This window comes from Crocodylus porosus, unplaced genomic scaffold, assembly GCF_001723895.1.
Source record: "Crocodylus porosus isolate Cpor-Errol unplaced genomic scaffold, CroPor_comp1, whole genome shotgun sequence".
NCBI classification, from domain to species: domain Eukaryota; kingdom Metazoa; phylum Chordata; order Crocodylia; family Crocodylidae; genus Crocodylus; species Crocodylus porosus.
The window spans coordinates 41181987-41196489 of NW_017728931.1; the positions used below are offsets into that span (position 1 = coordinate 41181987).

General features: G+C 43.9%; 1 protein-coding gene across 2 annotated transcripts in view; it reads right to left on the reverse strand.

Moving 5' to 3' along the window:
* Positions 1 to 1985: 1985 nt before the first annotated feature.
* Positions 1986 to 14503, reverse strand: part of AGK (acylglycerol kinase) — a 40168-nt gene continuing 27650 nt past the window's right edge. For both annotated transcript variants that reach the window (XM_019544675.1, XM_019544676.1), the window contains 7 exons: positions 14312 to 14388; positions 13284 to 13341; positions 11302 to 11449; positions 10458 to 10555; positions 8430 to 8500; positions 4039 to 4123; positions 1986 to 2405 (listed from right to left, as the gene is read on the reverse strand). In XM_019544675.1, coding sequence (XP_019400220.1) covers positions 2268 to 2405; positions 4039 to 4123; positions 8430 to 8500; positions 10458 to 10555; positions 11302 to 11449; positions 13284 to 13341; positions 14312 to 14388 — 675 coding nt within the window. In that variant the 3' untranslated portion in view covers positions 1986 to 2267. The remainder of the gene's footprint in view (positions 2406 to 4038; positions 4124 to 8429; positions 8501 to 10457; positions 10556 to 11301; positions 11450 to 13283; positions 13342 to 14311; positions 14389 to 14503) is intronic.

The window sequence follows — 14503 nt, forward strand, 5'->3', positions numbered from 1 at the left end:
TAGTTCCCAATACAAATAACAATGCAAGCTCTAGCACATCTCAATAGGTTGACTGAGCAAAGCCTCCCTAAAAGCTGGCTCTACCCTGCCTTCCTCAACCTAGCTTGGGGCAAGTTGGTGGTTTCAGTGTAGGTCTGAAGTAGCCCTGTTTAAATAAGCTGAGTGGGACTAAAGCCTGCATATTCCTTTCTACTCTTGGGGTGTCTACATGTGCTATTAATGCACAAGAAACTCTGGCACATATTGCACTGCAGTTTATTATTCCTGGGCACCATGTTTGACTGTTCTTGGGACCATAGCACGCTGAGCTGGGTTGGAGCAGCCCTGGCTGGCAGGGAGCCCCAGGGCAGCTCAGTGTGCTGCAGAGGGGTTGGCTGGGGCACAAGTGCGCTCCAAGGTGGAGCTAGGTGGCAGGCAGCCCCTGTGCTAAAGCACCCTCATACCCTAGCCATCCCCATCAGCATCTACACATGCACTGCTGCAGATTAAGAAAACTCCACAGAAGGATAGTACTTGTATTTACAAGTGCTATTTTGCTGTGGAGTTAGTTTACTCCACCCTAATAGCACTGCACGTAGAGACATTTACAGTGGAGCTAATTAGGCAACTCCGCAATAAATGTCTCATGTAGATGTGCCCATGGAGGTGGCAGTGCTAAACTGGATAATTATATGCTTACTACTGCCCCCATTCTTTCGACCAATGGAAAATAATACAAATCAGCCCCTTCCACCAATACAAAAAGCACAAGCCCTCTTCTTGCCTGAGGGCCTGCAGGTTGGTGGTTATGCAGTGTTGTCCTGCTATTGGGGGGTGGGGGAGTACAGCACCCACTGTTCTGTTAACTTAAGGTCTCTTTTAGGAAAAAGTTTCTTTTTCCTCGCATGCTCTTCACCTGAGACCAGAAATTCCCCCTTTTTCCCCCTCCTGTGACCCATCTTAGATTGAGCACATGGGCTGCTGCAGAGATATTGGAGATGGCTCAGCACAGCCAAAGTTAGAAGGAAGCAACTGGGCCAATGCACCTGCAAAGGACATGTGATCTAATACAACAAAGGCCAATGGATTCATTGTAGACCACTGCAAACTTAACACAGCTTAAGAGGAATGCTTTAGCCTGAGTAGAAACAGCAACCACATCCAAAATACAAGAGGACAGATTTTGCTCAGTGCATGGTGCAAAGCAAACCAGAATCAAGCAAGTTAATGACTGAATTAAGAAAAGTACACAGACAGTTGTTGCAAGTCAAAGCCATCTCTCTACAGTGAAAAAAGGCTCCGAGAAACAAAAGCATTAGGGGCTAGAGCTCTCATGGAGGTGACAGCTATCTATGGAAAGATTAAGGTAAGGACACGTACAAAATAAGGAATGCAATAAAACTATCTGTTTGATGCCTCTCATGCTACTGTAAGAACAAGAGCATGACTTAGTGAAAAACAATGCATCTGAAACCAGATCAAAGGAATTATTTATACAACCCTGTGCTGAATATTTTTTTGAAGTAAACAGTTTGGCAAGACAAAAAAATAAGTATTTCCACATTAAAAATGTGCCTTTACCAATCTCTCAAGGATCCAATATATATGGTTGGCTTAGCAGCTGAATAAGAATGAAGCAGTCATCCCATGGATGAAAAGGACCCTTGAAGCAAGAGGTTCCCACATATGGGTTTTACTGTGCATCTTAAAACAACATTAGCTAGCATAAAACTGCAGGGAATATCAGTGCTTACACTTAAGACCATAAGCTGAACCATCTCCCTCCCTCCTGATGCAGGAAGGCTCAAGTACAGGCACACTGCTGACAAAAAGATGGGAATTTAGACTAAAGTGAACCACCTATCCGCTATGGCAATACCCGCACTTTGTAAACTCCCCTCCTACTATCCCAGCAGTAGTGTCACATTCATAGTGTTTCCCTGAGCCCAGGTTTTTTGGATCTAAACAAGGTAAGATAGCTTATCACTCTCAAACAGGGACAACTACATTTTCCATTTCACTTTAATGGAGACTGGCAGCATAACTAGCATCTGCCGGCAGTGCTGTTAAATGAAACAATGTTGTCATTAGACAAAAAAAGATGCCACTGAGTTGATGTGCGTTTCTCAGTCTAACGTGCAGTTTTATCTTCCTCGTTACTTGTCAGTTAGCAGCTCTCACCAAAGCTGCTGATACCCGACATGTAAACGTGCCATGTAACTCAGGCTGAGTTATTTGGGGGAGGGTACTCAGGAGACTCCAGACTTGATGACTTGGGTGAAAGTCCCTCACTTGACTGCTGCCTGCAGCACCTGCTCCCTCCTTTGGGGGTCGCAGAAGAATCGGAGTTTCCGAGGTAACAACTTCACCTCCACAGGCATGGCTTCATACTCCTCGCTGTCTATGCCGAAGAAGCCTTCTGTGCCCTGCCAAGAATCGCAAGGAAGCTTGGAGTTAGAGGTGACTCAGCAATCAATGCTCTAACTAGTACCTGAGCCCGGTGATGTTTCTTAACAGGCTACAATTGAAGGAACCGCTGGAGCTTCAGCTGCCGGTCTCCTGTCTTTCAGCCTAGCTGGTCTCCCCAGCACAAACAGAACTGTACTGGCTGCACCTAAATAGATTAGCAGACTGCTGCAGATTACCTCACTTAGTAACTAATTGGTGGTAATTAAATGCTAGGCAGCTTTAAAGACCTGCAGTGCTTGTATTTAAGGGTTCTAATTTCCATGGAATTGCAGAGAACAGCAAGGTGGTGTTTCCTTGGCCTGGCCTGGTGGTAACAAGCTAGAATAGTTACATAATAGCTATGCTATGCCACAGGCACCTCTTTATACTGGTTTTGTTGTATCCGTCCCCACTGCTATGGCACAGCCCAGCAAAACTCTTGCCTAGGAAGGCGTCAATCAGGCCTAGAGGTGGGAAGTGGCTCCTCAACCTACAGGCCAGAATAAACTGATGCAGCCAAGTGAATAATCCCACTGTTGTTATATAGTCACACATATAAAATCACCCAGGATTAAGGCCTAGGCATCTGAACAGTGCACATGTTCCTTCTGTAACCTAATCAGGGGCCTGCCTTGGCTACCCAAGTCCTCTGCACCAGGTGAGTTTCAAAGAGTATTTTGTTAATAGACTCCACATTTATGGTTCAACTATATCCAGCCCAGAGCCCTAGTGCTTTTGCATATTTTTGAGTCACAGACTTCATTGACACTGGAGCCACATGAGAACCGGGATGCTGCCTAATGAAAACATTCAGCATTCAATCTAGCAGTTTAGGGGAGGACTTCATCAGAACAGGGGCGATTGCCCAAAAGTTTCTCTACTCCGAAAGCCCCATGGATCCATAAGAAATATTAAGAGTCCTAAAAAAAGATTACAAATATCTGAAGACAACGATGACCTATTACACACAGACATCATCTCCATGCGAACAAAGGGCTCAGTTCTTTTGATGGGATGTCTCAGGATGTTAAAGCCACACATATATACCCAACCTGCCAGATTTCTAGGAGGCAACTAAAAACTAATCCTGCTCAAGCAGGACTGATTTTTCTCCTTTTCCCCCTTAGCATCCTTTTTCCACTGGGAATGCCACACACTTTTCCAGAGTCTTGGAATTCACGTTCATCACAGATACTTCACCTCTTAGGTAAGCCTCTATCACAGCCTGCACAAGTCTCCATAATCCTACACTTCTGCTCTCCATTGTCTAACTCCCAGCAGTGCTCTTCTCAGTGATCTAAAAACAGACTTCAGTATCCAGAGTCCAGTTAAGAGGGCATGGGTATGCACCAAGCTCTGTGCCTGGGCAGGAAACCATATTTTCCTTTCCCACTGCTGTTTCAAGTGGACTGTGACTTTCCACTGGGAGAAGGGACAGGAGGGGATTTCACCCTCCCCTGGGTCCTTGATCAACCACAAGAAATGCTGAACTCAGGATTCCATCCACACTCTCCTGGCTGACTCACTCTGCTGGACATGGCCAATTTCCTACACAGTGAGGATGGCAAGATCACCTATCTATGATGGAAATCAAGGTTTCTCTGGTCTTACCTCCGGAAGCTTTAAGATGCATTTGCTGGCTTGGAGACACTGACTTCCTTCAGGACACATCTGGGGGTCACGCACCTTTTGACTTCTGTTTGAACCCCCCAAAAAAGAGAAAGATTAGCTTTCCTAGCGGATGCACTCATGGGTAAAGACGTAAGTGCTTGGTAGGCTTACTGCCTCCCTAAAAAGAACAAGTGAGGGAACATCTGTCATACTTAGTGTGAGGGAGAGTTCATACTCAGAGTTAGACGTTGCTTTGCCACATGACTGCCAATATGCCTTGAGCAGGCCCAGTTTGTTGTTGCTTTCTTTAGGTCTTGCTGAGAAGTCTGCCCACCCTGCCATCCAAGCAGATGGTTTTGTCCATTGACAAGCAGAGCTGGGTCACTCCTACAATGTATAAGTACTGTCTTCTCACTTAACGCCAGACCCCCAACAATTAATCGGTGGCCTTGCCAGCTCTGTTGCCCCACAAAACTCAGTAAATATTTGATTTGAAAAATTAAGCTAGTTCACTTGTACTGTATTTTTAAGTCAGGGTTTGACAGAAGCTCCTTCAGTTTCAGCATGAGTCCAATGAAAATTAAAGGTTGCCTTATTAGCACCGTATGTGTGGAAGGCCAAAGCCCATGGTTTTATGTCTGAAAGAAAATGGTCACCTTTACAGAGAGTTTCTCTCTCTGTAGGGGACAGTGAGAGTCCCATTACCTGTGCACTTCAATATTATATATATTTACTTTGGTCCTGTTCCAGATGTAGGAAAGGACCCTGATGCCTATTCTTTTCCAGCAAGAGAAAAACAAGGCCAGTTGACTAGTTTAGGAAGTCTGGGGCACAGTGGGGACTTGGACCTACGTCACCCAAGTAGTGTCCTTTCCACTGGATCATCTCTTAACTTAAAAAACAATGCTCTAATATGGTCAGGCTCTTTGCAGTGTTAATTCACCAAGGCTGATAGTCATCCTGATGCAGAAAGCCAACTTGAGTTCTTCACTTACAGCCTTGCTACAAGACTTAAATGGCACACTGGCCTTTTGCTAGCCCTTTACAGAAGAACACATGGGCCTTGTTCCACATGACATGGTCATTATGCTTCTTTCCGTTCCCACATGCAACAGTCAGGTAGGTAAGCAGAACAGTACACAAGCCCAGGATTATCAAGAAGCAGGGCAGAACACTCAATTATTCCACCAGAAAACCATGGATCTACAGAACCAGCAGAGATGACACGTCATCATCTGCCCATAAACATTCATGGAGCTCAGAAAGCTATAACAGGCTGATAAGAAGGGAATGTTCAAACACCTTCCTTACTGCTCAACATGGCATCAGCAAAGCCCCAAACATAACGGCTGTGCACCTATGGGAATAACGCTGTTAAGAATGGGCACCATCAAACCATAGAGCCCTGGGAATAAGAGAAGGTGACCAGAAATCAGGGGTGACCATAAACAGTGCAGGGAGAAATGCTAACAAAAAAGGGGCAGCTAAGGCTACAAGGACCGCAGATTTGGGGGGGGGGGGTCATATTATATATATACACACACACACACACACACACACACAATCTATATCTAGATATAAATAGATATAAAGATTAATGAGCAACTGCATGGGAAGTAGTGTCCTCCTTGCAGTATAATTATATATTATTGGCAGCATGCAATGCTGGACAGTGCTTTACAAGCAGTAAGGTATGCTGCCTTCTAGAAAATGTCTACCAACTAAGGCTCCGGCCCTTGCTAACATACCCATACAGGCAGACTCCTCTGTCCACTAAGGGCCCCAAGGAAGTCCCTACAGGGAGCAAGGACAGCTGCCAACCTCAGGATCAAGGAAGACAAGACAGAAACAGGACAGAGCAAAAAGGTTGGAAAGGGAGGAGGTCAGAGAAGCAGACAGACATACAAGAGGACAAATACATCCCTAGAAGTCCAACCCAAGGGCCAGAAATGGGCTCAGTTTCACTCAGCTCCTTACTCTCACGTAAAGAGAGGAAAAAGAGAAAGACCAGAAAAAAAAAAGTAAAACAAGAATAAAAATACCTAACAACAGCACAAGTTGCCAAGTATGCCCCACCATATATTCTAACTCTGAACATACAAGCAACGATAACCCACAGCACCACCTGCTGTAATACACAGCATTATACAACAGGGGATGTGCCTTTCTTACCCCAGGTGGTGACCATGCACATGCCATGAAGTGACAGCCCACACCGTTCAATCCAGTACTCAAGCTGGAGTGTGGGGTAGGAAGTTACTGATGGCTACAAGGCAATCCCTCACCTCTCCTTTCTCCCTACCCAGCAGCAATATGAAGGTTTGGTGCACTTTAAAACTCATGGCATGACTCTCTTGAACTCTACCGGCTCTTGCCCTCTACCCCTTCCTTCTGGTTCCCAAGTGGCCACTCCAAATTGGCCCCATATCCCCGTCTCCCACAAAGATTGCACAGAAGGGCTGCGCTATCAATCACCTTCACACCTGCCTGTACACAATATTGCTGAAAATACCCTCCTCAATGCAGAGCTGCTGGCTATGTAAAGCACGACAGAACCCTGTCACCCCATCCCACACAGATGTTCTTGAAGACAAGCTCCTCTGCTTGGGATGCTGTGACATCAGGGATTCTGCGATGGAGACTGCTTTGGAGAATTTCCTTCAGGTGACATATAATGGCAGCTCTCCCATCCAAGCAGTTTGCTTAGTTCATTTCTACCTTGTAGGAGCAGCCTTTTCAAACGTCTTCTCTTTCAAGGGCTGGGCAGTTTCCTTCTTTCATTTTCTGAGACTAAGCTAAAAAGACATGATTCTTTGAAGCTGCTGGAGCTGCAGCTTTCTGTTGCTGCTGTTAATTAGCTCCAGCCAGTAGCACAAGCACTGCGTATTATTATATTGGTGACTGAATGTGAATGAGAGAGGCCTCTCCTTTTGGTATCCAGCTAATTCTCTCTGATACCTTGGACATCTTAACCAACACAGTCTGCTTAGAAAGACAGGGTCCTTTTGCTGCTGATGGTAACAGTAGCAACACGCTTTCCTTCTACCAGTCTTTCAAGCACAGATCCAAACCCAGCGACCTACAGTCAACACAGCAACACCTGATCAGTTATGTGCTTGCAAGTTGGCAGATTTTGTTCCCGTTGAGGTAACGTGGCATACTCAAATAAGGTGCCTGCTGCTATTAATACTGTAAACAAGATGCAGATGTGCAGTTACCAAGGGGGATCTAAAAGCTACTTATAACATTTCCAAACTTTCCATTCGGCTTCACTAGAGGGGGCCCTAGGGCTGGAGAACAGCAGCAGAAACTGAACCACCAGCTGTTAGGAATGGGAAAAAAAAAAATAAAAAAAAAAAATTAGAAAAATCAGACATTTCAAGTCCCTTTACTTCAATGAAAATGCAGTATTACTTGGTAATGGGGCCACTTGCAGGAAACGAGCTCTGACCAGCACCTAACATGTCTTAATGGCTTATTTGCAGATCAGGAGAAATGAGTACAATCTCTGGAGTGCCTCACATGATGCAGGTGGTAGGTAATGGGTGAGAAGGCTGTGAGCCTGGGACCACCCTCCCTCCCCTAGAACTCCCTCCTCTGCCCTGGTCAGTCCCCACCACACTATCCCCCTTCAAAATGTACTTCTATCCAAAGGTCTTTCCAGCTCAGTCTTCCCTGTCACTGAGGAGTTAACCAGTAAAAAGACTGAAGATCTTAACTCCTTCTCTTAAAAAACCTGAATGTGGAACGAACAAGACACTGTCTAAACATCAATGGATTGGTCACATTGATTCTACTCCAGCCTGTCTCTGTAATCCCACCATACAAGATTTCTGGGGCAGGGGTATTATTTTCATGCCCATTTTTAAAGCACCAGTCCCCTGAGGACACTGTACTAAACATCAGTCACAGTACCGAGGAAGAACTTGGAGCCACATTGTGTAGAAACAAGGACCAGTAACATTAAAAGTAATGTGGGTTAGTAAGACAAAACCCATGATTCTCACAAGGCATTCTCCATTTCAGCCAGGCAGCTTGATGTTGACATAGGGTGACCATAAGGACATCTGGGACACTGCTGCTCCCCATCCCTGGTCAGTGGCACTGCTGCAGGCAGCAGGCAGGGGTTGGGTACACTCCACCAGGGTGCACCATGCTGCTCCGTCTCCCCACCAGACTACACCCTGCACCCCTGTGATTCTGGGACTCTCATTTTAATTTTGACCAACTGGCCAGGACTGGACTTCGAAATGCAGGACTGCACTAGCCAGACCGGGACCTATGGTCACCCTATGCTTACAGCATATACCACAGGGAAACCAAGAACATAGAATTAGTTTTGTGACCAATTTAAAATATCTTACATCTTAAAGTGGCCTTCTAATACTCACCCTCTGTTTATGAAGTTTCCCTGGCTAACTGTATCTGGTTCAATGCAAATATTCATGAAGTCTTCTGTGCGCTACGGAAAAGATTTAGAATCCAAATGCTTACTGTGGGTCATACATGCCACGCAGCAGTACATTCAAGAAACCCCTGCACAGAAAAAGCATGTTCCCCCATCCCAAACTGTCCCTCACAGAAGAGGTGGCTGATTGGTTGGTTGGCTGGGGTATTTCTGGAGAGAGAGAAAAGACTTTTTTTTAATTTACAGAGACAGTGCCAAGTTAAAACCAGTATCTTATATTCTCCCATACCAAATAGCACTATCGAGCAAGAAAGTTAAGTATTATTATTCTAATATTTACACAGTTGGTCTTTTTTTTGTATTTTTCCCAACTGCTATGGAGAACAAAAATAGACCATTCATTTTTACTTTTGTTCACACCATCAGTTTTTAGTCAATATGTACTGGATTCAGTATGTGTTAGAATTAAAAACAACATATTTCATTTAGTCCTTGGCTTTGTAAAAACAGAGATTTAAGTTCAAACTTTACCACGCTATCTCTCTAAACTCCTCGCTCTGTTACACACCTTTAAGACAGGTCTACACAAAAGGTTTTGTAAATAGAGCAAAACTAAAGCTTTTCAAAACTGGTTGAAATGTAATCATTTTACACCGGAAGACATTCTAAGGTAGATGCAGTCCTACTAACAAAAAAAATATTTACTAGTATAGCATATTTTAGTATTTTACCTCTCCAAGGTGCATCTATATTAGGAGGATTTCTAGCATATGTATATGTGACAAATCTTTCTGAATATGGGTCAGATCTATGTCAAGTGAGGAAGGGAGAGAGGAATAACACTTGTTACTCGTGGGTCACATCTACAGATTGTGGAGCTACACGGTGGATTCCAAAGGATCACTGCGGTCATAAGACTTGATACATGAAGATGCTCAGGGCTCCTGGGATGAGACTGAGGTTATGTGAGCTGTTCTATTCTAACTGTGCTAGTGACCAGAGGTGGCTATATGCCCCCCACTTCCCACTTAATAAAATGCCGTTACTTATTGCTGCTGCTTTGAAATGAAGTGAAGGAGTAAAGAGGTGACCCCAAGCACTGGATTGTGCTAGTGGAACACTAAAGTTCCCATTACAATACTTAAGATCAGTGTTCTCAAACCAGTCTAGTTCAGCAGTGACTAAAGCTGTTGCTAACTGTGCAGTTCTCAGCATACAGATGTCCTCATCACAAGAGCACCATGACAGCTGGCATAGACTAATCTCTGTCCTGTGGAAGGTCAGCGCAGGGATGAAAGGTTATACCATGTTGCATTGTTTGTCTCTAGTCCTACAGAGCTAGAACTTTGGCCCAGCACTTACCATCAGAAGTAATGACCGAAATCTACCCAGAAAGCTTTCACAGTAATGAAATCACACCAGCCATGGACTCCAGCCAGGGAAGGTTTTAGGAACATGAACAGCTGTGTAAGCATGCCAAGGAGACTAACAGGGACAGCTTGCTTGATTTGTCCCTCCAAAAAAAGATCACCAGTTCCTACCCTCTTTAAATTAAAATGGCTGCTGTCCTTGTTTTACTGCCAACACTTTTTGGTCCTTCACTTTGCAATCAGTAAAGAGAAAAAGACAACAACATTTCAGGCAGACACCCAGGCTCACTGCCTCACTTCGGCAACAGTAAAAAAATACCTCCACTCTCCCACCACAGGGCAAGGAGAGGAAGCTCTTCTCAGGGGGACTTTTTCCTGCTCTGAAATCCTAAAGCTTGAATCTGGTTTGTGAAAGCTCCCTGTAACACCTGATTTTCCCTATCTGCCCAACTTGGGTCTTGCAATCCAGTCTCACATGTCCCCCAGAATCTGTACAATAACCCATAAAACCAGCCCACCCCGAGCTCCTCTGTGGGCTGATGCTCCTGCAGGCACTGTATGCAGCACAAAGATGGGAGCTCAATGAGAAAGGAATGACTTGGCCTGGAAGGGAATGCTCAGAATTTAAACTGTGCTCTCACCATCAGATCAGGCTGCCTGTTCTGAGTTGTGATGGAGAGTTCAATGGCAGACAGCTTCACTTCTTCCCAGGCCTCATGAGCTGCCTCTTGGGGGATTTCTGAGAATCCAGAAGGGAAGAGATCATTAAGCAGAAAGTAAACTACACAGACCAGTGTTCTACTGCTGTGAAGCATAAAAGACCTGTGTCAGCTAAAACCACTTCAACTTACTATTTCCACAAGCTCCATTTCTTTCATATTTCTGAATCTACAGTGGGAGAGGGGGACATTGTGAGGGCCAAGTAAAGTTTGTGCAGTAATCAATCAAATTATCACCCACACTGCACTGAAGTCCTAAAAACAGTCCCACAGACTGACAGATCTCCTGAACTTTTATTATAGAAGCATTTAGCAACCTATAGAAGGAATGCTGCTAAAGCTGTGACATTCAGGTGCAGTACAGTTGTCCTACGGGAACACAATACCCCAGCCAGAATCCCCAAGGTTCACAACCAAACCATCTGGTCTTCCTTCTAAGTTGTCTCGTCTAGTCAAGATCTGAATGGGCTGTATCACTATGGAGCAAACAGGATACACAGAAATGTTCTGTTCCTTTATGCACACACGATTAAGTAGGCATAACCAAGAGAGTAGCATCATGTGACAGGGCCTTTGGGATGGCAACCACAGGGAAAGAGCAACAACCATGAACAAAGCCTTGGACAAAAAGTTTATATACTGCAGCCAATATTCAAGTATAAAAATGTGCACACAGGATCTCATCCATTAGCCTCTCCACAAAATCGCCTCATCAGTACACACTGCACTTCTGAACAGGTCTGTCTCAATATCTATACCCACATACCTTTTGCAGGATGTGACCAGTATTGCAGAAGTCTTCTGTAAATCCTCACGTATAAAGGGGCTCTGGGCAGTTTCTCTTCTGACTCTTCTGGAGGTCTCTCAGTTGGACCCAAATACATGAGAGAGGCTTGATGCTTCTGAGGCCATTTCTGGGATTTACAAAAAAAAAAAAAAAGAAGGAAAAAAAAAACCCCCCCCAGCTTTCTGTAAAGTAACCATCTGTTTATTCTGGCTGAGGGACTGGGAGGGGTCATCTACAACCCTCTAAGAGTAAAAATCCCACCACCCGCTCATCCCACTTTTAAGGCTCCCCAGCCTTTAGATTCCCTTGTGGGAGAAGATATTCTACCAGCTGGCAGGGACTATGAAGGCTCCACAGCCAATTAAGCTGATATTTAAATAAAACACACTCCAGAAACTCATCCAATAGCCTACATGCACACAGTATTCATCTATTCTTCTAGGCATAAGACTATATTAGGGCTTGTAAGTCATAAGCTTGGTTTGAATCTTAGACTATACATTATTGAGCCAGATTCCTCCACACCGTTGAACACAAGGAAATGATTTCAGTACAACTTGCTTATATTAATGAGACAAAAATCAGGCTTGCATAGGAAGAGTAGCACATGCACAACAACTGTAAACACAGGACAAACAGGGCCCTGAGTTTAGACTCTCTTTCAAATTATCACAATGTCTCCAACACTACTGGTACTCTTGCATGCTTCCTAGTTCTCAGCCATCTTTTTAGAAGGAAGTGTAATGCTCTTTTACACATCAAATGGTAAGCTCTTTGCCCTTCCCACTGCACTTAATTATGGCCAGCCCATTTCAAAAGGGCAGAGAAAATGGCAAAAGGCAAAGACAGACTTTAAAAAGTGGAGAGATTTCAGATGAATATAAAACAACTCACAACATTGAAAAGGTCAGACTCTTTTAGCTATATTAAAAGAAGGAAAAAAGGGGCCTTCCGGATATTATATGATGAAGGGATGTTAAGCATAAGGGATAACCAGCCAATGGATCCCCAATGACTATTACTGCGGCAAAAAATGGAGCAATAACGGTGTTTTCAGGTTAGTTATTTATATGAATGAGATGAAAATCCTTAGTTACATGGGGTAGGACACAGATGTATACAGTTACCAATACTCATTTTCAGGAAAGAAAAGCCAACTACTATGTTAAGAAGACATTTCCCATGTGCCATGCTGTGACCTGTCAGTCAGTGATCAGGGCATTAACACCCCCCTGAATTATCCTATGCTGGCCACTGCCATAGATTAGGAGGGGAGGGGCAGTAGCAGGGGGGCACTATAAGACTTAACCACTGTGGTGGTTCCTGTGTGTTCTGACACCATTCACACAAAGGTTGGTCGGTGTGCCAGCAATAAAAGGGATTAGATAAGGAGTGACAGTGGAAGTGCAGGACCTTTAATGCAGGTCAAATTTTAAATTTCATAAAGTTCCCTTAAGCATCAGACAACTTTAAAGGTGAGACATAAACAATTAACCTTCATGTTTATTTTATTACACATGGACGCCTGCAACTGTCTGATTATCAGCATTCACATGCAGTCTAATTATAGGCACATCTTCCATCAGATGAATAAATCAGAGGAAAATATTATCGTCAGAAAACCTGGAGCAAGACCGCATTGGAGAAAGGAGGCTGAGCACCCTCTCATGGCAATCGTCTGCACCACAGTCTCTCCATACCTTCACAAATGGTTATTAGTCCCCCTAACAATTTTGAATATTTTTCAGCAGCTCCCCAGACAAGGTCTTATAATAATGAGAAGACACACACACACACACACCTCTCAAATGTGTGTGTTCTGAGGCAGCTCAGTAAGCTGCTACATATGCAAACAGTTTACTGCACTTCATAAAATATATACACTGCCTTTCTCCACCCTTCCCAGATGCATAAAGTTCTTTTTTCTTCTTTAGTTACCTACGGAGGCAGTAATATTTTACCTTGAGTGTACTGAAAAGGTGAGCTGCTTTGGTTTTCAGAGGCCCAAGGTACCAGTATCTAAAGGGAAAAATACAGGACTTATGAGAAACTTATGGGTGTTAGGACTGTGCAAAATCTTTCCTGGTGCAATGTATACCAGCATGCATAGACCTGATATCCACTGAGGTTCATTCTTTCCTGTATTCTTGAACTTCAGAATACAAGAAGAATAATTTTATACATTGAAACTGTTCTCAGCTCATTCACACACAGCAATGAGAACTACCAGCTGCTCCCCTTCTCCAAGCCTTAAGGTAGTTCTTCTATGAGGCAGTTCTTCTGAGGTAGTAGACCTGTGTCTACCCCCTAAGGTAGTTATTTTATGTTCTGTATTCCTTTACTTCCCCTGCACCCAACATCTGAAGGACTGATCAGCACTATTTCCCTTCAACGGCCTGGGAAATAAATGGTTTCTGCTCTGGAGCTACGTCACCAGACATGCGGCACCGTTCGATGCAAACAATTACACATAAAATGTTCATCTGGAGCCAACCCAGCATTTATTAGTTCAGTGATCAGAAGACAGTCATCAAAAAGTATATTCCGTGACACTTTTGGCAGGAATTGAAGGACAACACTATTGAGTCTGAAGTTTTTTTCTGGAGTTGGGCTACATAGGCTGTGCGTGTCTGTTTTTTGGTGACTGAATCCCAATGTGCAATTTCACTGAACAGGGAAAGTTTCTTCCTACTGGCTCAGCTGCAGATAAAAACATCCAGAACTGAGCACCATAAGGAAAGTGAAAAGTTAATATCTGCAAAAACATCAGAACTGAAAATAAAATGCTAATTTCATACGACAGGAAACACCATAACATTTTACATTCTAACCTATTTACTGCTGTGGGCAAGGTCTGGGTTTAATGCCAAAAGTGAACAGATAGGAAAGTGCCAGAGCTCAAGAAGGACTACAGTGATAGAGCTGGTATGTGAAGAATATAAAGAGATATTTAAAAAGGTACAACTATAAGAAACACTCTATTCTTTACTTGCTAACTTTAACTCCTGTGTCTCGATAAGATCCCCATCTTAGCCCAGTCACTGCAAACACAGGTTCCTTTTCTCCCTGTAAAGAAAAACAAAGTGTAGAATTTACACCTTCTTGTCTTTCTCTGCAAACACAAGTCAGTCATTCCTGCAAAGGCAGCTGATTTATGGTCAGTCTCAGAAATGAAATTTCC